Raw genomic sequence first — 27,085 nt, 5'->3', positions numbered from 1 at the left:
TCGATTCTAGTATAAAATGCTGACTTTAAGAAGAATTATACTTATTCTTAGACCTTTTATACCTAAAAAATCTGAGGGCAATTAAGAATGAGATTGAGGATTTTTCTCCATTTTACCGTTATAATAACTTTGTTATCTCCTAATTAACTAGATATTTTACTAGACAAATGCATATAGTTATCAGCTTACGGTGCGATATGATGATGACAGGTGAAGGGTGAAAAGATGTGCAATTTTGTATGTTTGCACTCAAGAAAAGAAAGTTTTTGAGAAGTTTAATATTCGAGGACCATATTGAAAAACACATAAACTCCGAGCAACTTTTTGTCCTCAATTGGGTATTGGGTCTCCGTCCTCCTACGGTGCTCGATCTTCCTCGTCTTCGCCGCAGCTTCACTCGAATCTCAACCAGTGTGCTTCCCTCTGCTCCAATCTCCCGTGTCAGCGACGGATCCGCTTGTCTCCGGTGACTTCCCGTCAATTTGACGCTTCATCGCAAGTTGACTGATTTCAATTGCTTGCGTTTACATCGCCTTTCGGATAATTTTTCGGCAAACATCGAGTGGCAACCTGATTTGTTGATGCTAATCGGATCGGCCGATTCCATAAATATTAGCATTTCTGGCATAGGTCACGCTTTTGCTAGCTAGGATTTATTTTCTCGCCGGGACAAATTACCGGAGGCATCTTCAGGGATTGTGAGCTCATTTCCATTGGAACATAAAATGGATCCTCTAAAATCATATTTCGGAAGATTGTTGCAGGAAGAGATAAGCCCTATGATAATGGTACGGACCACTCCGCTTGCGGAAGATGCTTGCCAGAAGAATGGGCTGAATTTTGTCGAGTTGCTTCTACCATTCTCGTCTTTCACTAAACTGAATGGTGACAAATCATCTACCTTTCATTTTTATGCTTTTTTAATGATTCGGTCAGATCCATTATCATGTAAGATCCTCCATTTTTAGTTCCTGTTCGTACTGCAAACGACCAACCTTATAGGATACAGCTGTTCAAGCTTCGTTTGGCTTATGCTTGTGATATACACCTTCAGAACGATGAGGTGCGATCAATTACTACTGATAGCGACAGTTTCTACTTGTTTTCATTATGAGAGGGTGATTATTTTATTCCTAATTAGTATCATGACATTTGACATTGTGACATTGCATTTGGACATCAACAAACTAACCTGTACGAGATTCATGCTCTCATTTTCTGTTGGAAGAAGTGCTATTGGGGATCTAACATTTTGAAAAACTTGTTTTCTTTAAAGAACTTAGAATCTTACTGATAATATAGTGATTTGCATGAGTAACTAAATATCAAAGCATTAAGATGATATGAAGGTGTGCTAGGATTTTTTTTTTTGTAATATGTTTGCATGTATGACTAAATCTTTAGATGGATTAGGTCTTCCTGACAGTTACATGTTAGTGTGGATGAAAACTGCTCTAAAGTGGAATGATTTGTTTCAAGCTGATTTTTGGCATACTGGGCATTTTGTTGGATTTAGAAAAGAAAATATAAAGAGAAAACACTTCATATGAGCCACAATGTAGGCTATATATGAAGAGTGATCTTTTACGCCTTGGATGGTTTGACACAACTATTTTGCTTGGATGATTCGACACAACTATTTTGCTTGGATGATTCTACTTGGGAAAGATTGAGGGAGAATGAACTATGTAGTGTCAGATTTTTGTAATGATGCCATGGCTCCGTTGTTTTTTTTGTTATTTTCTCAGTACTAGTGCTGCTATCATACTTATGAACTCCTTCCCATGCCATGACCAATGCACATGCTGATTTCAATCAGCTGTTATAGGTAGTGGTGTTCTATTGTTTATGAAATAGCATATAGCCCATTGTTGTAAGATCATATTAGAAAGAAAGCAGAGAAACAAACTGCATCTACTTCTGAAGATAGATACTTAAGTTTAGTAACTAATTCATCTAAGAAGTATCTACCAAGTATGCTATTACATACACATCAACGTATCTATAAATATTCGGGCTTAAGAGTACCTATAGTTTATAATACGCCTTTGATAAAATGATGATATTTGAAATGTTGTCATTTTGCAGGCATTAAATTATCTTTATTATGATGTTTTTGAAATTTATATTATATATTCAATTTTCTGTTCTTGCTCATATATTTTGCATATGTTTCTCATCTCACAATATGGTTATATTCACTTTATTTAGATATTCAAGTATTCAATTGTATATATGTTGGCAATGCATGTGATGATTCAAAGTGGATTTGAGACAGTCTTATGGCATATACTAGCAACTAGGTTCATGTTGACAACTGGCAAATGCCTGGTGCAAATGCTATAACTGAAATTTGGTTCCAGTTAATCACTTAAAAGGAAACAACATATACATTTTATAGATGGAGTAATGACATGTATATTCTCTTGATTCATGATTAGCTTGACATTGGTAGATAACTTACATTAAAGACATTTTGTTGGTCAAAATTCACCTTTGGCCATATGCTAGCAGGTTGCTGAAGAGCATTTGAAGCAGGTGGTGCTTGATGCCAACCAAAATATTCTTCCTCATTTGACCTCTGAGCCACCAGAACTTCAAAATTTACTTAAAAGTGAGATGACTTCTATAATCATATGAATTTGATATTATTTGTCTACCATATGCATAGGGTCCTGCATTTTTCTTTCCTGTAATACCAGTATAGAAGATTGTTTTTCATATGTGAGTCATTTCATTGGCTTGATTGATGTCTAATTGCATTGCTTCTTCATATTACTTAATTGGGAAATCAGGCTTACTGAAAACCATTTTGGGTTAACATTCAGGTTGTTTTAACTGTGTCAGTGAAATAATGGAATAACAGGCTTAGCCACAAACCAATATTTTTGATTAATAAGTTTGGCCTATATGCTCTATATCCGTGGTTGTAACTCATAATCTCCTATTGAGAATAACAAAAAATACAATATCTTTTCCCTTTCAATTTCATGTAAGAGTAGGTTCTCATTTGTTGTCGAAGTGTTCTTCAACTGTCTTAGGGATGACAATGACCTCCCCTTCCTTCACCTTTTCCTTCTGGAGAACCATTGTAGCTTGACATGGGATAACTTGATCTCCCTTTGCTGGTACCATTATGATTCAATATCCCGCTCCATCTAGTATATCTACCTGTAGGTCCCAAAATTTTCCAACTTCAGCAGCTGCTGCTATCCATCCTATGCTCCCTCTCCAACTGGCCATGAGAACATCACCATGGGAACATTGCTGCTAATGTTCATCTATCCCTTCTATAAACTTTTGTAGTCAGGCATTACCAACTTTTCCATATTCTTCTTTACAACCTTAGTACTGCCACTACTGTGGTCGCCATCTTTTTCCATAATCATCCTGAGCCTATTAGATCAGAAGAGTTTTTCAGATAGGAACCAATCATTTGCCTTCATATCAATTTCCCCCATCTCTTTCTCTCTTTCCTCATTACGCAAAGTGGAAGTATTGTCAGGTTTCAAATTTTGCCTTTCTTTTATCCTTCTTAGTTTACTTTTTGCCATCTCTCCCCTCTTAGAAATTGATGTCAGAATTTCACTCTAGCTTCACTCGATGCCTTTTCCTTTTCTCAGTAAAACGATTGAAAATTTAATCTCCACCATTTCTCTCCTCACAAGGGGAGCCTTGGCGCAACGGTAAAGTTGTTGCTTTGTGACCAAAAGGTCACGGATTCGAATCCTGGAAGCAACCTCTTGCAAAAAACAGAGTAAGGATGCGTACAATGGATCCTTCCCCAGGACTCCGCATAGCGGGAACTTCTTGCACCGGGCTGTCATTTCTCTCCTCACAACATAATTTTATTGGAACTCTAACCTCACTTTTGTCTGTCATTCAATTGGTGGCAACTTATAGATTAGTTTTTGTCAATCTTCCTATTTTTTTTTTCATTTCCTGTAGATGTCAGAGTTTAACTCATTTTTCTCTTTGCCATCTGCATCTCTTGGAGTATTACTATCTTTACTTAGTCTCTCCCTATCTTAAATCCTCAACTTAAGAGTAGATACTGTCACTTTACCTTTCCAATTTTCAGAGTCCCATGATATATTCTGTTCGAGGGAGGGTTAAGGAAGGATATTGTAGTTGAGAAGCTTGTACACATTTGAAGATTTGAAAATCATACCTACTCCATGAAAATTTACTTTTGAATTCAGTCTGATTATTATTTTTTCTATAGATCATTGTAAACAATTGCATTCTAACCTTTGGGACCATGGTTGGCAAACTCAGCTGATCAAAATACCGATCAGCCGAGTTAGATGGGAATTGGCAAAGACCAATCTGATTAGCTGATAAATCGGGCAATGCTATTGATCCTTTGGAGGTATGCAAGAATAGGGAAAAAAAGACAGTCACAAATCAAATTGATCTCAATAGAAATCAGAGAGATATGAATCCCCACCCACCCACCCACCCACCCACCCACTCGTGTGTGCGCGCGCACACACACAGAAAAGAAAAAAACACAGTTGTGAGTTCGTGGAAGAGGAAGATACATTGGCTGAGAAGGAAAAAGAAGTCATGTGACTACTAAATTTGGAAACATAGGAACAAAGCATGCTGCAATGATGTTGGCTTGTTAATTAGAAACTTGCACTACTTTTAAAATACAAAACAGTTTTAGCTTTTAATGTATTATTAATTCATTAATTTCTTCTATGGCAAAAAAGGAAGAGAAAGCATTATTCGGACATATTAATTTTTTTATATTTTGATATCATTAAATATCTTCATATATTTTAAATATTTTATGTAACTTTAATTATGTTAAATGGATGCACTAATGGTAAACAAGAACTTGCCATCTAGATTGAGAAGACTGCAGTGAACATGCCAAAGTGGAAGCATTTCATTACTGTGGATGTGTTAATTAATTATTAATATTATTAATTACTACATAATTATTTAATAATTTAATCCTGTTAAAGAATGTGTAACTAATACTGTCATTCATGTATAGTTAATAATTAACTGTTAGTATTTTATTAAATTGTTAATTAACATTGTCAAATAATAAGTAATCTCTGATATATTATTACATATTTAATCATGCAATGTATTTAATTACACAATATAGTTGATGTGCTATTACAGACTCTATGACTACATATCTGTTAATATATTATTAGATCTAGATTAAAAATGAATAAGTCAATTGTAATATTTTGATACTAATAGTCACATTATTTGTTATAATAACAACAACAATCAAGCCTTATCCCACTAGGCGGGGACATTATTTATTATTTGTTATAATGTTACTGATTAAATAATAGTGAGTATATAATATGATGCTATTTAAATTATTTATTGGCATGGTGGTGATTAGTTGTCTTGTTTTTGCTGATATGTAATCAAATTCAGCATCCATCATATAAGGTTTTCAATTTTTTTTTGTATTTTTTTTTAATTTTTTTTTTTCATCGTATCTATTAAACAAAAGGGGAGCCTTGGTGCAACGATAAAGTTGTTGCCATGTGACCGGTCATGGGTTTGAGTCATGGAAATAACCTTTTGCAATGTAGGTAAGGTTGCGTGTAATAGACCTGCGTTGACGGGAGCTTCGTGCACTGGGCTACTTATTGTATCTATTAAGCAAAAATTATTTTTTTTTTTCATTTTTTTCCTTTACTGATTTTGATCCCACTGATTCTACTGTGCAAATCCACCTACACTTAAGTTCTGGTCCCAATACTCATATTGATGACTATGTTTCGGACTTTTGTGATAATATAGTGTCTTTATTATCTTTGCCAAGCATTTTTTTGTCCATATATGTATATAATCCTGGTAAGTTGTACGTAGATAATTTATCAGCTTAAGGACTTCTAGTAATCAAAAAATTAAATTTGATTCTTCATTTTGCCCCTGCATTGACACCAAAATTCCATTGAAAGATGATAATATCAATAGAATGTGGTCGGATGACTGAAACCATGTTGGAGATGGTTGGCAGCTGTTAATGAATTGAGGAAGACTTCATCTAGTTCGCGTAGGGTTTGATTGTGACCAAGTAAGTCTTTGTCATCTTCGGATTCTCGATTTCTCCATATTCTTCCTCTTTTTCTTCATCTAACTCTTCTCCCTCTTTATTCTTCTTCTCCATGTCCCTTTTCCTCTTGATAATCAGTGCTGACTAACAACAGCCTGTGCAGAGGCATGTATGTTGGTTGACACCAGAACTACTTTGTTTTGACTAGCATTTTAAATCTGAAACTAGAACTTAATCTTAAAACTTCTATGATCAAATTATTGGCCTAACACTGAATGCTGTTTTTCCTCTGGATAGGATGCCTAATGTTTATAATTCTTAGTCTCATGCCTATTTTTTGGAATATCAGGTAGGCCTAGAGGCTATTATATATTCATGGGCTATAATCTCCTCCAGCGATGAGAAAAAAACAGTACTTTTCCGTCTTAACCCAATCATTGCACCTTCTTTTGGATGTGAGGATAGATCAAATCTTACTTCTTGTGATTTCTTGTCCTTTCCAATGGGTACTGACAGCATATTTCTCATTTCAGTTTTATCAAGTGGTACCCGTTAAAATTTAGGAAACTTAATATTGGCCAATACTGACAGGAAATATTGGATCTCTGCTGGTCTATCTCTATATTTTGGAATGTAATTTATATTTTTGTCTCTCATTTTGCTAATCAATACCTAATAATACTTTGAAGCTAGTCAGTTCTTAATGATTATTTGTTTCTATGTTGATCAGGATCTGATTTATGCCCATCATGGATAGAGACATTCAATAAGGAGCTTATCCGGACAGTATCTTTTTCAGAGCATGAAGCTTTTGACCACCCTGTGGCATGTAAGAAATGGTCTTCATCATTGTCTTTGATTCTTTAATTTGAGTAATCACCTATTCAGTTTCGACATGACTGTAATGTAAAAGAGATTTACAATTTTCTTATGCCCATGCATGGTTATGTATATGGACATTTGTGCAGGTCTATTTGTGGTGTCATCAAAAGATGAACAACCTATCAACAGATTTGTGGATCTTTTGAACACAGATCAATTTCCACCGCTTCTTAATGATGGGGTGATGGATCCAAAAATATTGAAGCATTATTTGGTATTACATGACAGACAAGATGGCTCACCTGATAAGTAATTTCCTTTTTTCTTTAATTGCTACCACACTATGTTAATTTTTCTCTGTTGTTCAATTAACTTGTTTTTTTGTCATTGTTATTTGATTTCACCTGCGTGTTTTGACCACCAATTTTTATATTCTCGGTTTAATTTTGTATTTGTTAATATATTTTTTAGTAAATGACACTTTCTAAGCAAATTTTTAGTCCTTTTCTAAACCAAATATGTGATGCTAAGTCACCACTAAAGATAGGGTTGGTGGTAGCTTTTGTAAAAGAACATAAAGGGCAGCCCGGTGCACGAAGCTCCCGCCATGCGGGGTCTCGAGGAAGGATCCATTGTACGCAGCCTTACCTTGCTTTTTGCAAGAGACTGTTTCCAGGATTTGAACCCGTGACCTTTTGGTCACATGGCAATAACTTTACCGTTGCGCCAAGACTCCCCTTCTATAAAAGAACATACACAATTAAAAAAAAAAGATTAACTAGGTCAAGTATTGTCGAACCTGGGCGACCGGCTCGGCTCCGCGGAAGTTTCTCACCGGCCGCAACATACACAGTTTAAGATAAGATGGATACTGTTTTTGAAAGACAGTTTTTTTCCTTTGGATTTACTGTTTTTTAGAAGCATCTCTTTTAGATGTGTGTATCTTGAATATGGTGACTTTAGGATCTTTCTAAATTGATTGTTTATCTAGCTTGATCTTCCACAATATTGTTTTCCAATTAAATTTGGAACTCCAATTATCAAATTGCTACTTTTCCCTGTCAATAGTTATCCCTGTCCACTGAAAGATACTGTGTACAACTTGTGACCTGCTTTTTAAACTGTTACATAGGAGTCCATGTATGCAAGATGACATCATATAAGAACTCTTATTCATGGTATGGACACCCCTTGGAGTTAGGGGTTATTACATGTTCCACCTTGGTCCAACTTTTTCTTTTGTTCCACTCAACTCTGAAGCCTCCAATGTTGACCCTCCATTGAGAAAATCATTGAAGTGGTTTGCTTTCAATGAGTTCGGTAGTATTAAACTGTATTAATGCTTCTAAGTTTAGCTATCCTTAATAAAGAGAGCCACCTACCTCAATGCTAGTGTGTAGCATTAGTGCCTCAGGGAAATGAAGTTGCTCTTGCCCAGAATGAAATCAAGGCACTTGGGCCCATCGATTGAAATGCTGTTTAGTGTCGGGTGGCATGGACGGTTTTTATCGTTCCGCTGGGCAAGCGAAATCGACACCCTACGTGTGACCATTTCGAGCGTGCGTCGCGAGCAGGGCACCCCTAATGTGTGGCCGGACGCTTCAGGTGCTGTCGGAGGCGTCGCGAGGCACCTGAAGCGTCACTGGTGTCGAGGCGTCGCGGGTGTCGAGGCGTCGCGGGTGTCGAGGCTTCGTGATGCAATGTTCTGGCGGAACTGGAAGCATAGCGGGATGCTTTCGGCGTCACCGGAAGAATTGGCGGACGCCTCTGGTGCTGTCGGAGGCATCGTGGGCGCGTGTCGCGGGCATGTCCTGTGCAAAATTAATATTGTAATTTAAATAATTCTCATTTAAGTGTGATATTTTGAAGATGCTTTTATAAATCCTAATTAAATTACCTCAATAAAATATAAAAAATATATTTAAATTTTTTAAAAAATTAATAAATTTTATTAAATGATATTATGAAATTATTTTTACTATTTTAAATTTTATTTAAAAATTCTAAATTTTATTTAAAAATTCTAATTTTTTATAAAATTCTAATAAATTAAATTTATATTCTGATATATTTTAAATTATTTTATATTTTTTTACCGTTTTAATATTTAATTTATATTCTGATATATTTTTAATTATTTTATTTTTTTTACTGTTTTCATATTTAATTGATATTTTAATATTTTTAAAATTAATAATTAATTAAATGAATAAATACTTAATTTATATAATTATTATATATAAAATAACATATTTGTATTAATTTATATAATTATGATTGTATAATCTGGGTATTGGAGAATTATAGAGGTTATTTAAGTAAAATATTATAAGTACCAACGTTTCCATCTGATTTACTCCACTCCTTTTAGTATTAGCAAGGTAACATATTATGATGTATTAATTTTTATTTGAATGATTGATAAATCAATTTTCTTTATAGAAAACTATATTTAATTATTTTTTCTAACAATATTGAGTTATTTAATAGTGGGGAATTTATATAAAATCAATATACAACTTATTTTTAAATTATACACAATAAATATATTTATCTAATAATTACTATATATAAATAAAAAAAATACTAAAATCATATCGGCATGGCACGATACGATACCGAAATCGTATCATTCCGGTATGGGACCGAAACCTTGACATAGGTCGAAATTTTAAACCTTGCTTGGGCCTCACCTTCTCGATGAGCACTGAAGTGCTTGCCTAGGTGAGGATTGAGCGATTATTAACGTTAATGGTTTTCCTGGTTTAGAGCTTTTCAATCGTAGTGAAGCAATTTTTGATTGCTAATGACACTTCCTCTGCACCCATGTATTTCCAGAAATTGAAAGTTGGATTAGATGAGGTATTACCAGGTCCTTGGTATTGTGAATTAATTATATACAAAGAGTAGATGTTTGATTCCATTAATATAATTCTCGTCTAATGATCAAATGATAAATCAGTTGACATTTGCTAATATATTTCTTCATAATTAACATCCGATGCATGAAGTGTAGGTAAATTTATTTGATTGATGGTGGATTATTATGATATTAGACTAGCTCATTGCGAGTCCATTTATTAAAAAATCTAGGCATGGTACAAATGATAAAAAGGCAGCCCAGCGCACGAAGCTCCCGCCATGCGCTTGGCATGGTACAAATGATACATTGACTTAAATTACAAACCAGGAAGACAAACTCACAGTGTGGAAATGTGATTGCACTGATTTTGCTGCTTCTGATAACATGATGTTCTCTTGCATTCTTCATGAAAATTACATGGAAACTTTTTCCCTTGTGATTTTATCTTACCTTTTTAGCAGGCATCTTTACACTGTTGATTTGGTATGTACTTTGTGTATTGAATCTGTTCTCTAATTATCATTATAGTAAATTCTCGATGTTAATGATGGTTGAATTGGTCAATTTATCATTTTTCGAAGGGTCTCCAATATTTTAGCAGAAATGAGGAGTACCTTTGGATCAAACTGCAAATTCTTGTGCATAAATTCTGCTGAAGCTAGGAGTGATGATGGGAAGGATGTTCCATGGATGCCTTATGTAAGCTCGTTGTTAAAATAGCTTAACATGACTATGCTTTTAGCTCTTGTTGATTTCTCTAAAAGACATTGCATGCAGGGAAGCCATATATTGCACAGAGATAATACTGCTCATTTGCTTAGCCGTGAGGATATTAATGGGGTAAGATTGCAACAAAAAGTTTGCAATTGTTTTATTGAACTTGCTGATCTTTTGTCCTAGTGGTCTTCACGAGTGTTGGCCATGTATTTATACGTTAAACTATAATGTCTTATCAGATACAAATAGTTTTACTTTAGCAGTCAAAGAGGTCTCCTGTGGGAATTGTGAGAGCCAAAGCACCTTAAGTGTTTCTTACATCTTTTACTAGGTTGATTTAGTAGTTGAAATAGTCTATTAATATTGTTTTGGCTTACTTTGGAAGAATTTTTAGTACTTGGAGATCAAAGCCATGAAATCCTGAAATAGTCTATTAACATTGCTTTGACTTGTTCTGGAATAATTTTAATACTGGAGATTGAAGCCACCCATCCCCAAAATCCAGTTGTTTTGAATCTCAAAATGGGTGTGGAGTTCTTTTAATTGTACCAAATTTGTTCACACTTGATTTAATAAAATTTTATTTTCTGAATGGAAATTGTATCAATCTAAATGTGTTTGATATATTTTGGCTTTTTTTGGCGCATCCTAACACAACCTATTGAGTTGGGAGACCCCTAAAACAGACAAGTCTAAGGGTTCGAATAATGCAAAGGCTAATTCCTTAACGACTCCTCTAGAGCCGGCCCCATAAATATAGAGGGAGGTAAATGCAGGTAAGTAGGAGGCATATGGTGAGGTGAATACCGGGTTGTGAGTTCCGGGGACTCGACCTCTGACCATTATGCTAGAGATGTCATACGCCCACTGTGCTACGCCCTGGGCGCTAATTCCTTTGTGTAAAGCAATGCTGACAAGTGGTATTGAGCAGCAATATTTTTGAGCGACTGTCTTGGCTCAGAGGAGATTGAGGTGTCAAGTTCTATAATGTACCTAGCAAGGGATGCAAATTATGGTGGTAGAGCAAAATTTCTTAGTTACCCATTTCTATTATGGGGACTTAAAATGTTAATCACTATCATATGTTTGCCAAAGTATTAAAAATTAAGGTTGTTGAGTCATACCTAGACATCTGTGCTAGCCACAGCCACTCACTAGCAAGCACAATTACTACTCTGGATCATGAGCTACATTGACTAGCAGAAGCTTTTGTGACACTCGTACATTCCTCTAATTTGTGAGATGCGGGTGTATAAGGCAACATGTATATGATTTCCTAGATAGTTCATTGAAACTCCTGTTACAAATGTTTAACATTCAATATATCGCATTCCAAGTTCATATTTATTAAAGATTCTGTCTCATTATTGCATAGACCCATCAAAAGTTCTGAAGCAACAAACATTTTGGACTTAAGAGAGAATTACTGTAGAATGTTGTGATTTAATATTTGTCCCATCAAACAAGATTATTGTGATATAATTCTTTACAAGGTTAACGTCACAGTCAGATACACTTTTGGTACCATACATTGTCAATGCTAACGTCAAAAGGTGTTGAGATATATTGGAAGGCTTTAATTCTTTAATTATCTTCCACTTTGTCTATTTAATTTATGATTTGAACAATTAGATAGTAAATTGTTAAAATTTTATTATATAATTCTGTACCAACACTTGACACATTTCAACACATGGAGAAATAATGAATTTGACTTCTTTATTCCCTTTGTATTATAAGAATATAACAATTGGATAGTAGTTAACATTTTATTGTATAATATAGTATCAGCACTCTGCATACTTCGACCCACTTTGAAGTATGTTGACTTCTACAGATATAACTCTAGCAATTAGACAGTCATATTAAATTTTAGAGAAATGTGTTATGAAATTATAACAAATTTGATTAAGAAGCATTAGTCAAATTCATTTGAAGGTGTCTTGATATGCTTTGATGCATTCCAAAGCATGTCAGCTAGCAATAGTGTATCTTTTGTTGATGACACAGGAGAGAGATTAGCTATATGTTCTTGTATCAGGGCTTAGTAATTTATTAAATAGTAATTCATAGCATGAATTGCAAATTTTCATACAGCTAAACTCAATGATACGCTTGATTGTTGAATTACATGGTTCTCTAAAGTTGATTTGCACAGTGGTTATATCTATTTTGAATTAAATTGATGATGATTAGAAAACTAATTTCAAACCAAAAGATGTGCTGCATGAATGTTTTGCCACTTCTTTTGGATTATGATTTGAAATCTTGTACCATGCCTGGTGAAACAATTGAAATGTATTGTTCCCATAAATTACTAAAATCCGATAATACTACTTGGCATAGGTAATGTCTCTTTTCTCTACTTCATCTCCTTCCTCCTTTAACCTTCAAGTTATCACCCGCACCATGCATCAGAAAGTCGACATGATACTGAAATAGTATCGTGTTCCAGTTAAAGACTGAAACTTTGTCATGCCTCAAGATTTTAAACCTTATTTTGGTTGATCAAATATTTGAGTATATTTAAGTAATGCCCAAGTTTGCAACTTTGATAAAAAGAGTTTGGTAGTATTTTTGAGAGCATTGTGATATCCATTAATATTGGAGTTATTTACTTGACTTCTTATGACTTATCCCTGAAGCACTGTGAATGAGAAAAAATTATATGCCAATCTTAAAAACATGATCTTCCTTGCACACCCAAGTCCAACTATTCGTTTTATCATATGCTAAATCTCAATACAGAACACTTTTTATCTGTTCTGATTAAATTAAACTGATTAGGGAACGACCTGAACCAAATAGCCCAAACCTTATAATTACATTATTGGATTTTATCCATTAGGATCAGCTTACACAGCCACACTGAATTCTCACAGTTGGCTGGTACAAATTTAACCATTATATTAACCTATATTGGCTGCTTGTTTAAATCGGCCATCTTTGGAGGCTATCAGGTTAAACTGAAAGAATATGTAGATGCTGTGTGCCCTTTCTTAAGTCTACTATGCTGCCATCATATAGAATTAACTTTGTAATTGCCTCATTAAAATCATTGTTCACCAAGCTTGTCCCTTCACTTTTTAATCCTATTGTGGTATTTCAATTGGAATGGATGTTGAGCCACTGACCATTTTGAAGTGACCAGTTTCATTTATAGTGTTAGAAGATCCTGCATGTCCTTTTCTTATGCCATGGAAAAATCAGTTTCCTTGTGTAGGTTAACACTCACACAAGGTTACTACTTCACACTTGCCACATTACCTACTACAGAACTTTTGAGCATGCAATAAAGTTGTATGAAGGGGTAACTATATATAGTTGGTACTGGGACACAACTTGAAGAGTGGTTTTTAGATCGTCCTTTAAATCCATCTTGCTCATATAATGGAAAATAAGAAAAGAAAACCAGCACAAATTATAAACAACAATAACAATAATAGTGGGGTCTACTATATGGATCCTCTTATGCCATTGAGCTCAATCCCCTACTATATCCTTATGTATATTTAAATGAAGTTTATCCTTTATTATCGTCTCCCTCTTCCGCTATTAATATGTGTATTTATTATGGTTTCACATCACCTAATTAGGGTATTGATTAATTGTCTAAATACATATTCATACCAGCACAAATTATGCATTAGAAAAATTAATCAATTTGTTATGTTGCATTTTCCTATTTATTCTTAATAATAAAATTTTTCTTAGTTGAAGCCACTAAAAACTTGTAAGTGCCTACGTGTGGATTTTCCTGACACAACTAATAGAAGTGGACATGTTTCTCATGTTGGATGTGGTTGCTTTCTTTACACCTCTAATGCTGTAGCAATTGTTTATTTTTTAGTGAAATTTGACCAAGAAAAATTATTTGAATACTTGTTTTGTAGGTTAGGGATTTCATGCAAGATTTATCTTCCAATTATATTATTCCACACATGGAGCAAAAGATACGAATTCTCAATCAGCAGGTTTTTTCCTGTGAATTGTTCTATTTCAATTACAAAGTTACAGTTTTGTTCATTATGTTAACAGGCTACTTCCTAGGTTGCGGCAACTAGACGAGGTTTTAGAAACCAAATAAAAAATTTATGGTGGAGAAAAGGAAAAGAAGATGCACCTGAATCTCCTGATGGTCCTACGTAAGGATATTCTCAATGAATTTTTGTATACTATGATTTAGAGATATCTTATTATGCACCACCTATATTGATTGGGTGGTGCAATTGCTGCACCCCTTCAATGAGATATTAAAATGCTGACTACTTTGTACCTGCTGAATTGGTGAAAATTATATTTCTTTCTAGTCTTTGATTTTTTTATTACTCCTCTTCTCTCTTCTTCTTTTTCTTTCCATCCTTCTTTATTTTCCGTTTGGATTAAGCCCTCTTAATTATTTCTTCTCCTCTTCCTCCTCATTCTCATATTGTGTTGACTGGTATAGCCATGTGACCCAAAAATAATTCTTTATTTTTATGTTGTGCCATATATCTCTAATTTTTCCATGAATATGTGGCAGATATACATTTAGCTCTATCGAGTCTCAGATAAGAGTCCTTGCTGATTATGCCTTTATGTTGCGGGATTATGAACTTGCCTTGTCAAATTATCGATTACTTTCCACTGATTACAAACTTGATAAAGCCTGGAAGCGTTATGCTGGTGTACAGGTAACTTTCAGTATTTGTTGCTAAGATTATTTAACTGAGGCAGCTTCTAGCTCTCAAATAATTACTCTTCATTCTAATTATTTTTTTCTTCTTATTTACGTTCTTGGCCTCTAGGGTTCCATGTGTATTTGCATGCATTTTACTTCAGTTTGCTTCCAGATTTTCAGATTTATGCAATTTGAACGTGCCATTATGTAAAAATGACATTATTTGCCCTGCAAACTAAAGAGACTCTTATTCTTTACAACAATTAGTTTGAAAGCACTTTTAACAGTGCCCATAACAAACATCATGAGTTGCTGTTTGTGGCTGGAAACTTTGGATCCGTTTCTATGTTGGGAGCAGAAATAGATTTATTTCTAAATTTATGTGATTCACTTGATGTCCTGAAACCATGTACTAGAAATACATTTAGTTCTGAACCATTGATAAGGCTATGGCTTCATTTGTGAATGTGGATCCACTCAACAACGCTTGGATGATCTAAAATCGTGAGCTGATTTTACAGATTCATCATCTCATTCACATGTTGGCCATGTTGGTAATTGTGAGGTATTGGTGTGTTAGATGTTGGATGCTCGGGATAGCATTGATTGTTGTACTTGTGTTAAAATTGACATGTCTTACTCTCTATTATAAATATGTGCGGATTCTGGGTTATACCCACGAGTTCATGCTTGCTTATTGATTGAGTTTATAACATATAGATGTTATACCCGCATATTATTATTTGCAGTGCAAAACCTGGATGGATGTTAGCCGTCACATTGTAAGTTTGAGGTAGTGTATCATGTTGTTGTTGGTTACATTGCCATTGGAGCAAGTTTGTTAAATTGAGGTTCATATTGTGGATTGTTTTGATGAATTTTTTGATTGAAAATTGTAAGGTTCAGATAAAATAAAATAAAATAAAATAAAATGTGTTAAAAAGGGATTCTACTTTACTTAAAAGCTTTTCGATATTCAGATATCTATAAAATAATATAATTTTCATCAAGCAAAAATAACTAGCAAAATATAGAATAAATATAATATACATGCTATTATGTCATTGCTAAACTATTATTATATATAACATTTTTTTATTCAAAATAATACTAACAAGAATATGTAGGTCTTACATTGATGACAATGTATAGATTATTATTTATTTCAATCTTGATTGAAATCACATGAGCAATAGGAAATTTCATTGTCAAATACTTTTTACTTGGAAAAGTTATTTTTGACAAATGGAAGACTGTTGGTGCAATTGGATCTTAGTTTGAATAATATGTTTGATATTGGAAATGATGCATTAAGTAGGTCCAAGTTGATCGAATTGTTGACAACGTAAGAAGTTCAAATGGGTCGAGGTTGACTAGACATTTGACATTGGTTAAAGTCCAATGATGTCGGTGAATATGGCGAGTCCAACAAGGTGTTGACAATGGAAAAGACTTAAGGTAGACTAGACACTTGACAATTGTGAAGTGCAATAGGGGTTGATAGAGGAAGTCCTAAGGAGGACATGGACTATATGTTAGGTAGGTGATGGACAGGAAGGTCATAAAGGATTGAATGTTGGGCAGTGAAGAAAGTCCTTAGGGTGCGTTTGGTTCAAGTTATCATGTATAACCTTGTAATCACATAACCAAGGTTATGGGGAATAAAACATAACCAAATGTTGTTTGGTTCAATCTAAGTAATGCAACAAAAACATGTTTGTTTGAAGGTTTTAATGAATAACCTAGTTTAGTATTTTACTATATTACCCTTAGTTACAAAACCAACTATACATAATAATAATAATAATAATATTATTATTATTATTATTATTTAAACTCTATTATATTTTACTATATTTTCATTTTTTATTTATATATTTTATTTATTTTTTATGTTTTTTAGTTTTTAAATTTTTTAAAGTTTTTTTTATTTGTTTACTTTTTTTTTTTTATTTTTATTCTTTAGGTTTTTTAAAATTTTTAGGATTTTTTACATTTTTAATTTTTTAAATGTTTTTTAACATTTTTTATTATTTTTTACGTTTTTCTATTTTTTTTGTATTTTTTGAATTTTTTAATGTTTTCCTATTTTTATGTTTTTTTGTATTTTTTTAATTTTTTAATGTTTTTTCTATTTTTTTATTTTTTAAATTTTTAATGTTTAACCATTCTGATCCTTACCTTGTGCTGATAAGTAACCAATCTTCCAATCTAATTAGTTATGATATAAGACTAAATTACAACACAATACACAAGAACGACGACGCTAATTAATCTGCTTTGTACGCGTACACAATGGCCATACACACATAGATAGATTACACGTACACATTACAGTAGTAATAATTATATTCTAACTAGGAAGACGCTGACCTCGGGCCCATATTCAACGTTAAAGAGATATTCAAACCCATGAATCCAAGAATGACGACACAATGTTAAGGAGATATTCAACATCATGAGTGCGCCACCTATTAAGCCTTTAGCTATCCAGATTTTGGCTGACTTGAAGTAGGATCAAAGGGCAAATGTGGTCGTGAACAAAATATGAACCATGTGTTTTCACACCAGCTTTCAACAACTGACTTTTGCAAACATACATATGAGGGTAGATGATTCAATCAAAAAGTTGATCCAGATATGCAAACTTTAACTGAAGCCATAGATTCTGCAGTTGGTCCCAAACTTTATGCAAATGGATTTTTGTCAACAGATGCACCGTGGCCTTGGGGAGTAAAGTTCTGCAGATATTAGTCCCCATTATCATAATGAAGAATATTCTGACCATAACTTGTATTACGAAATGATAACCACAACTTACGCGTAATGTGTGCTCCGTCCCTGCATAGGTACTCCTTGCACCTCCCCTGAACATTAATAAAATGAAATATGAATGATGGATACAACAAAAAATGGTACAGTAGAAACAATCATCATGTAAAATTTACCTTCAGGGAAGGAAGAAACAAATGTGGTAGAAACATACCATAAATGGTTCAACCATCGGAGAAAAAGTTCAATCCCTTAGGAAACATCCCTTAGGAAAAAAACCAATTTGAAAAGTTCAATCCATTTAGGGCAAAATTTTGAAACCCATCATTATTGTTCTACAAAACAATTTGAAAATCAAGAAATCTTAAAGATAGTAGAAGCATCCCTTAGGAAAAAAACATGGTATCACCTCTGAAACCGTCTGTTTTACATGAAGATCATACAGTGCAAGCTTAGATGCAAAAATCCATGGTCTACCATTCAGAGGTAGACCATGAGCAGATGTCTCAGCTAACTTCTCACTTGAACTATCAAATGCATTCCACAACTGAAAAAGAAAAATGAAAATCTAAAACAAAAAATGAAATCTAAAATCATGATTCTAGATCCATGGAACTGGTCATGCAAGTTCAATCTAAACAAAAAAAGATTCATCCAATAACATTCAAGTTCAATCCAATAACATCCAAGTTCAATCCAAACAAAAAAATTCATCCAAGTTCAATCCAAACAAAAAGATACATCCAAGTTCAATCCAGTAACAAGTAGATAACTAATCTCATTGAAGTAGATAACTAATAAACCAGTAACAAGTTTTCTAGATACTATAGCTAGATACACAAAACATAGAAATGAGCTAATAAAACCACTAAAAAATAGAAAGGAGGTGCTGCCTACCATTTTAGTTGGAAGTACTAAGCAAAAAAAAAAAAAAAAAAAATATATATATATATATATATATATATATATATATAACCTGTGTTTAGTCTGTGCTTCCTGGTTATATATTTCAGTCTTCAAATACTCCAAATGAAGCCTCTGTTTGAATTCAATTTTCATTTCCTATATTCCTAAAGTCCTTCCCATTTTCACCAATTCAAACTGAACCATTCCTGCCCCACTCGTCTGGGAACACTAAGACAAGGAACTACTTTAACCACTAATTGAACACTAGTCCATTTATATATTAACATGCCAATCAAGCCCTTATGATTAACTTGCTATGCAGAAAAACTGCCCCTGATGAGACAAGGAGAGGATTATTGCTATTTTCCTTTTAATTGAGTCTAAAGGTTACACATTAGTTGTTGAAATATTTTGTTTTAGTTAAAGCCTTGGTTACAGGTTTCCTTTTCTATCCCTCAAATTGACATTTTTTGTCAAATCAAACCTTGTGAAATTGTGAATAATCTTTGTTCACCTATTGTTGATCAACTAAGGAAGCACAATGATCTGAGTTTTCTATTTTCCTTGGATGAAGTACCATGAAGCTAGCAAACCTACTTTAAGATGTCTCTCCATGCAAACGGAGGTTGAAGATCATACCTTTTTAAGAAGAGGAGTGGGGAATGTTTGCGAGTGGGGCGCCTTCCGAGGGGGAAGCCGCTAGGGCTCTTCACGAAGGGGGAAAGAGTTCGCGAGTGGGGATGCCTTCGCGACAGGGAAGAACGCTGCTAGATCGCCGCAAGGAGGATCGCCGCAAGGAGGTTCGCCACACGGAGGATCGCCGCAAGGAGGTTCGCCGCAAGAGGATCGCCGCCGCGCTAGGGTTTCTGTGACTGAGCGAACACGCGAATACGGGGTGGGTTTTCGTTTCGGTTTTCTAGCGTCGGTGGCAAATTGATATTTGATAAACTTGTAGGGTTATTTTTGTCACAATCAGTAAAATTTAGAGGTTAATTTTGTCTTAAAAAAATCGTTAACCCCGGAATCAAGAAAAACCTTACTTTTCTCAGGTTTTTCGATTCCGGGTTGGATGCCCAAATTGCTGATGTGTCAGGCATACATTATGACTTGGGAATCGTTGATTCCCTAAACCAAACAAAGGTTTTCTTGATAACCTTAGATAGATAACCAGGGTTATCAAGGATAACCCCGAACCAAACGCGCCCTTACAGGTTAAGATGGGATGGGATGGGATGGGATGTAAGACAAGTGATGGATAAGGAGGACTAAATGTTCTGTAGTTAAGGACATCCTATGTCAAAGGAACTGGATGTTAGCTTGGTGACAGAAGTCTAAACGAGTAATAGAGGATTGAATTTTTGACAGTGATGAAGGCTTGACACATCAAGAGTGACTAGATTCTAGGCAAAGTCAAAATACTAGAGGAGTGAACTTTAGGCATTGTAAGTCTTGGTGGGTTAAGGGTGACCTAAGGCTGGGCAAGTGAGTGGAATTTCCCGGTTGGTCTAGGTCAAATGGATACTGGATAATTGATGAAGTTGAGGAGTTTTTAGGCAAGGCATAGGAAGTCCCAGTAGGACGAGGTCAACTGGATACTAGGCAAGGAGGAAGCCCCATCGAGGTTGACTTGTACTAGGAAAATGAGGAATCCCCCGAGTCACGAGGGTTCTTGGCACAGCACATATTCAATCTTAGGGTGGCTGGAATTCGAGTGTCAGTCAACTAGTGAAGTGGAGTAGTCAACTAATGGATCCAAAAGCACGAAGTTGTGGTTTGGCTAGATTTGGGGTTTACAGTAGTTAACTGATGCAAATGGTAGTGGATTGTTGAGTTAGGGAGTCAACTGAAGAACCAAGAATCACAAAAAGGTGTTCAGGAATTATGGTTTAGAGTAGTTGATTGATTTGGAGCAGTCAACTAATGAATCCAAAAGCACAAAGTTGTGGTTTGGCTAGATTTGGGGTTTACAGTAGTCAACTGATGCAAATGGTAGTCGATTGTTGAGTTAGGGAGTCAACTGAAGAACCAAGAAATCACAAAAAGGTGTTCAGGAATTTATGGTTCAGAGTAGTTGATTGATATGGATAGCAGTCAATTGATGAAACAGTTGACTGAACATTCGATTCAAGCAAACTGAAGGTTCTGTTCGGGTGAACATTGAATTGGTCAATCGATTTAGGATGAGAACATAGCAAATAGAAAAGTTTCATCTCAAGTGAGTAGTTGACTGAGATGGTAATATTAGTTGATTAATTCCAAAATAGGATTCTAGGATTCTGCGGAGGAGCAGGTAAGCATATAAAGCCATGACAATGGTAGAATTCTGAGCTATCACAATTAAGAAATACTGGAGGACAGCAATTGATTGATGACTAGGCAAACAATCAACTGATGGACAGAGTAGTTGATTGACCAACAGATTCCAAGTACGAAGACTAACCCTATAAAAGAGAAAAATAACCCAACGGATTCCAAGGAGAGTGTTGCTATTCTAAGGACCTTGTGAGTAATATCTCTCCGCCTCTAGAAGTTATACGAGGAAGAGAAAGGATAGTGGTATTCCGAGAGTGATCCACTGATGAATCATAAGCTATGAAGTAGGAACTGGAGGATCTAAACCATGTAAAGATTGGCGTGTTTTTGTATCTTTGTGCTTGCTATTTTATTTGTTTCCGCTGCTCATTAACAAGTCATAGAGATGAATACAATCAAAACACAAAAATTATTGAGCATCTATTGACCCCTTGGTGCATCACAACAGAAGGATAAAAATACGGTTCTCACCTAGAAGAAAATTGTCAATTCTCACCCAGAGAAAAGGAAATTGCAAATTATATTAACTCCAAAACTTGTCCATTACATGGGTTCCTAATTCCTTTTTATAATTTGATTATGTGACCTATTCTTTATAAAATAAAAGACCTTTTCTAATAAAATCCTAATTATCATAATAAAACTTGATTGACTCTTTCAAAAAAAAAATAAAACAATTTTTTAAAAGTTCCAACAAATTATAAAAATTAAAGACTTGAATAATTTTATAATAAAACCCCAATTATCCTAATAAAACTTGACTGACTCTTTCAAGAAGAAATAGATTAACTTTTTAAAAGTTTTAATAAATTATAAAAAATTAATGACTTGGACAACTTTGAATAATTCTAAATAGAATTAAATTTTGACTGTATTATTCTCTTCTACCGAAGAGAACTTGACTTTGCCAAGTGGGAAGGTGAAGTAGTTGTGAAGCGAAGATGCCTTTTGTACCAAATCTGATAGTTGTTGATTTATTTTTTCAATTATTGTCTTTTTTATATATGTTTTCTTGTTTGTATTACCCCTAGCTGCATCACCTATCCAACAAAGCCGACTATGCTATGTCATGACTTCTATCACCACTGGTTACACCTTCATTGCTATCTTTATATGAATATGATAACACTTTTTCTTCTACGTCATTCATAGATGTATAGTACGTTGAATATAGCCAACTCTAGCTCTCCATGTGATTAAAATTTTTCTGCTCTCTTCAACCTTTTAAAATCCCAATCAAATAATCCTCTCAGAACATCTAATATTGAAATAGTTTCTTCACATGTCCATAAGCATATCTCAATGAATCATTGATCATTTGACTTGAACTTGTAGAATTGGAACCGGATAAAGTATAGATCTATGAATAAATCTTGGACCAACATGCTGGTACTCCATGACTGACAAACGAAATTGATGGACAAGACAAGTGAAGAGCTTGTCTTCTCAAGTGGTTCTAGATGACATCAACCAAGACAAGCATGGTGCCAGTTGGTACCACCAAAACCTTGTCAGTTCATGTAGAATTAACATAAAATTTTACTATAAATTAAGTGAAACATAGGCGTTGTATATCTCAGGTGACAAAGGGCTTCAAATACTGATAATTTTCCCCAAGGATAATGTTCATTTGTTGCGTCTGTTCTTCCACATCTGCCTACTTATATTCAGAATTTTGTTGTATTGCATTACTTCCTTGACTTCTTTTAATTTGTCACATATTCTAATGCATTCTTGGAATTTTACGCTATCCATGCAGGAAATGACTGGCCTTTGTTCCTTTATGTTGGATCAGTCAAGAAAGGATTCTGACTATTGCATGGAAACTGCCTTCACTACATACTTGGTAAGATATATATATATATATATATATATATATATATATATATATATATATATATATATATATATATATCATTTTACCACCTGTTTTTGTTGCATATGATTTCGACAAAATGCACTTTGTTATTTTAATAGGCATGATTATGGTACTTAGGTGCTTGGTTACATTTGTTAGCTTTCTGTCTTTGGTTTGACCACACTCCAAATTAATGTAAATGTCTGTACGGGAGAAATTCATGTTTTTCTATGTTAAGCTTTGTTTATCCATTGCTCTGATGATTCTGGTTGAAGGTAACAAGGATTTCTACATTTCAATATTAATGTTAATTTTATTTGTTGCTTGAAATGTTATTTAGTTGAAGATCAATCTGGGGCAATGTTGTCCATTTTGTCCTTTAATCTTCGTATTCTCTCTTCTTTGTGTGTGTCATAGTATTCTATAATAATCGCATGCCAAATGCCATGCCACAGTTGATTGGATTGTATCAAATCAATATGGAAAATTAATCTTATAAGCAATACATTTTGATGACCAGTACTGGAGCAAAACATCACCTAAAATACAAGGTGAAGGTCTCATATAAACCTGCAGGGAAATCTATAAAAGTACAGATGATATTATCAGTTCAAAATTTGAAATATTCAGATATTGTATTTGAATAATCACAAATAAGGGTTCAAACACCTTTACCTGAGCAACTATCCAAAGGTTCCAAACTTAACTGTAGTTGATGCCAATGTAGTTGATAGTTTCAAGATGGAGTTGATTGTAAATAGTAGTTGTATGATTGCAGATCATCCTTTGCTTTGATATGGTATAACTTCAGGGCATTTTCCTATTTTGGTCCAGCTTCCTAAATTTTTGACATCAAGTCCTCATCAGATCCTATGGCTGAGATTATCCCTTGATGTTTTTTTTTAAATATTCTTGTATTTCCTTTGAAATCATATGACCATGCAAAGTATATACAAGCATGTTATGGTCTGAATATAGTTTCTCTCAAAACCAATAACCGTGGTGGTACCTTGGAAGACATCGATGGTTATATATCTTGCAATAATAATGGATTAGTCCTTACTTAGCAATGAAGGTTGGGATGATGACAATATTGATGTGCTTGGAAACTATTTTGAGTATCAAATTTCTATCTTCATCACTGTGCTCTATACAAAAAGATTAAAGATCATGTTTATGCTATACTATAGTGTAGAATAATCTAAACTAGGTTTTTTGTTACATGTTTGTGCTGTGTATAGATGTTTACATATTTGTTGCACTTCATATCTTCTTGTGCATGCTTTTCAGAAAGATTATACAACCTGATTGTTTTTCTTATTTATTTGCTAGAGCTCTGATGCTTTTAATTTCTTATTCAGAAAATTGGGTCATCTAGTCAAAGAAATGCCTCAAGGTGTGGGCTATGGTGGGCAGAAATGCTCAAGGCCAGGGGGCAGTACAAGGATGCCGCAAATATATATTTTCGCATTTCTAATGAGGTAATGCTAATTGTGAAAATAAATTGACTAAACCTGAGTGTTTAAGCATGCAGCTAATGTACATATTTCATCAGGAACCTTCTCTGCATGCAGCTGTGATGCTTGAACAAGCATCATACTGCTATTTGCTTTCCATCCCACCAATGCTACGCAAGTATGGTTTTCATCTTGTTTTGTCTGGAAACCGTTACTACATTTCTGATCAGGTACTCAATTGTATGTCAAATTCATCTTCATATTGAAACTTGTGTCTCAGATATTTAAAGCATGTTCAAAGTTTTATGTGCTAATTGTCAAACATTCATTCTGTAAAATGTAGAGACATCATGCGATTCGAGCTTATAGGAATGCACTCTTCGTTTACAGAGAAAATGGTTGGAGTTATATATCTGATCACGTTCACTACAATGTTGGAAGGTTCTCTATGCTTTGTTTGTATATTTGTGCATTTATCTTTGATGCTTTTGACATTATCTCCTTCCATTTACTTAGGTGGTATTCTTTTATTGGAGTTCTTGATTTGGCTATCAAGCATATGCTGGAGGTTTTGGCTTGCAGTCATCAGTCCCTAGCCACACAAAATGTATTCCTTAATGAATTTTTCCATGTTGTCCAGGTACTTCTATAGATTCTTCCTCATGATATTTTTGTTTAGTAGTTCGTAAATCTTAGAAACTTGCTATACCTTGATACATCAGAGCATGGGAAAGAAATTTGAGGTTTACAATCTTCGACTACCTGTTATCAATATGGCCTCACTCAAAGTATTTTATGAAGATTTCCGAACTTACGCATCACCTTCAGATGTAAGTTAGTTACTTGATTTTCATTATCTTTGAAGGACTACTGTTATTATATAGTTTCCTGGTTTCTTGTCATGGTTATTTCTTGTTGTCTATCCTTTATGTACTTTCTTTTGCTTTAGATGCTAGAACAAAAAGCAAACTAATGCTTTGATTGAGGTTATGAAAATTCATAATTTTTTGTGCCCCAGAGAAATTAATTCTATGATGCCAAGATGGTGTTACTGGATTTAGAAATCATTCAACAACAACAACCATGCCTTATCCCACTAGTTGGGGTTGGCATCCACCTATTTTAGCTAAAACAAAGAGGTCCGGTATCCACATCTATCAATATATCATAATCATTTAAATCAATGGCCATAGTAAATTTGATTTTATTTACCAAAATTGCAAGTGTAAACTCAGAATTTAATCAATTTTATTTGTGCATGAGCACTTAAATATTTCTTGATTTTTCTGACTTCTGACATTCAGCGTAAGTATCTGTAAGTACATCAGTTTATAGTAGAAGCCAATTCCACCTTTTTTTTTTTTCCCCTCATATCTCTACCCTGCCATTTATGGTTTTAATCCTCTTCCTTCTTTCCATCTCTTTCTTTGTCAGAAATCAGTTTAATGATGCAAAGTTCTTTTTACTCTCTTCTTAGTGCAAATAGGGAAACACATGCAGATTGGGAAAGAAATTAATGAATTATTTGAGATTAACACACCTGCAATAAATTTTAAATTTGATTTTGTCATCTAGTAATTTACAGTTAATTATTCTTTGTTGTTTTGGTAATAAACAATGATAATTATAATCCCAATTAAAATCATGTATTTCCCTTATTTAGAATATTATAACTTTTCGCGTTTGTTGTAAGTCAAAATTATAAAAGTAGTTGAAGCATGGTATTGCTGTAGGTTTCACTCTAGGTGAGGGTTCGCTTTGTTGTTTGTCCACTGTGTTGTGTCAATTGGTTTTAGAGACAAAGCACGGTGATTATATTTCAGCACTAGTTACCTCCTTTGTTCACACCACCTGATCTCTCTATCTCGTGATGCCAAAACAATTGTGTCTCACCTGATCTCTCCTTTCTCGTGACACCAAAGCATCCACCTATTTTCTTGTTCCTCCCTTCTCCAGGTATCTTTCTCTCTCACTCTCGATCTTGCTATCTTTCCCTCCACTTCTCCTTCAATGTCGATTCATCGTTTTGTATCTTTCCTCTTTCTCTCCCTGTTCGTGCCAATATCACCCTGTGCTGACAAGTTTCTGTGTTTGTGTGAGATCGGAACGAAATGTTTTGAGGGTTTCAAGCAGCACAGCTTGGCATCTCAAATGATGGTTTTTCTTCCACCATCAACTTGCACCATAATCACTGACATAACCATCCCTTGTGGAACATTCAAGACTATTCTACTCTACTATTGCACTCTATCTTAGAGAGTGTCATAAATAAACCTCCCAGGAAAAGTGGTTCTTGATCACAATGAGTCAGGTTGAGACGATCTCATTCTGTTATTTCCCAATGAAGAACTAGTGCTAGTTGATCACGAGTTGATCACTGCACAAACAATTCTCTGATGGATTGAATTTGATCAGAGTTTCATAGGCTGATGTGCAGACATACTGGATGAGTCTACCATATTGTGCAGCTTTCTGGATGTCTGTATGCATGTGCATGTGGTTTTTATTTTCATTATGACTTGGATAATTGACCTTATGCATTCATTTGATTATGCCCTTATGATATTATTTATTGTATAAAGCGGTGTCCTTGTCATCTGGACATTGACTCAGTTTTTTCTGGCTTTATTATAAATATGAAATTCATATGACTCAATTTGACATGGATTCACAAAAT

At 34.3% G+C, this 27,085-nt stretch overlaps 1 protein-coding gene across 1 annotated transcript in view; it reads left to right on the top strand.

Annotated features, from left to right (window-relative positions):
• The first annotated feature begins 303 nt into the window (after positions 1-303).
• The window catches only part of LOC122035693 (trafficking protein particle complex subunit 8-like), a 40,028-nt gene continuing 13,246 nt past the window's right edge, over positions 304-27,085 (top strand). The window contains exons 1-16 of the mRNA XM_042594826.1: positions 304-885; positions 969-1,063; positions 2,515-2,614; positions 6,771-6,869; positions 7,009-7,171; positions 10,307-10,424; positions 10,503-10,565; positions 14,336-14,416; positions 14,493-14,587; positions 14,965-15,115; positions 22,853-22,939; positions 24,313-24,432; positions 24,507-24,638; positions 24,752-24,849; positions 24,925-25,048; positions 25,131-25,238. Coding sequence (XP_042450760.1) covers positions 726-885; positions 969-1,063; positions 2,515-2,614; positions 6,771-6,869; positions 7,009-7,171; positions 10,307-10,424; positions 10,503-10,565; positions 14,336-14,416; positions 14,493-14,587; positions 14,965-15,115; positions 22,853-22,939; positions 24,313-24,432; positions 24,507-24,638; positions 24,752-24,849; positions 24,925-25,048; positions 25,131-25,238 — 1,794 coding nt within the window. The 5' untranslated portion in view covers positions 304-725. The remainder of the gene's footprint in view (positions 886-968; positions 1,064-2,514; positions 2,615-6,770; positions 6,870-7,008; positions 7,172-10,306; positions 10,425-10,502; positions 10,566-14,335; positions 14,417-14,492; positions 14,588-14,964; positions 15,116-22,852; positions 22,940-24,312; positions 24,433-24,506; positions 24,639-24,751; positions 24,850-24,924; positions 25,049-25,130; positions 25,239-27,085) is intronic.

The sequence above is a fragment of the Zingiber officinale genome, chromosome 1A (genome assembly GCF_018446385.1).
Source record: "Zingiber officinale cultivar Zhangliang chromosome 1A, Zo_v1.1, whole genome shotgun sequence".
Taxonomy (NCBI): domain Eukaryota; kingdom Viridiplantae; phylum Streptophyta; class Magnoliopsida; order Zingiberales; family Zingiberaceae; genus Zingiber; species Zingiber officinale.
This window is presented reverse-complemented; position numbering and strand designations above follow the sequence as displayed.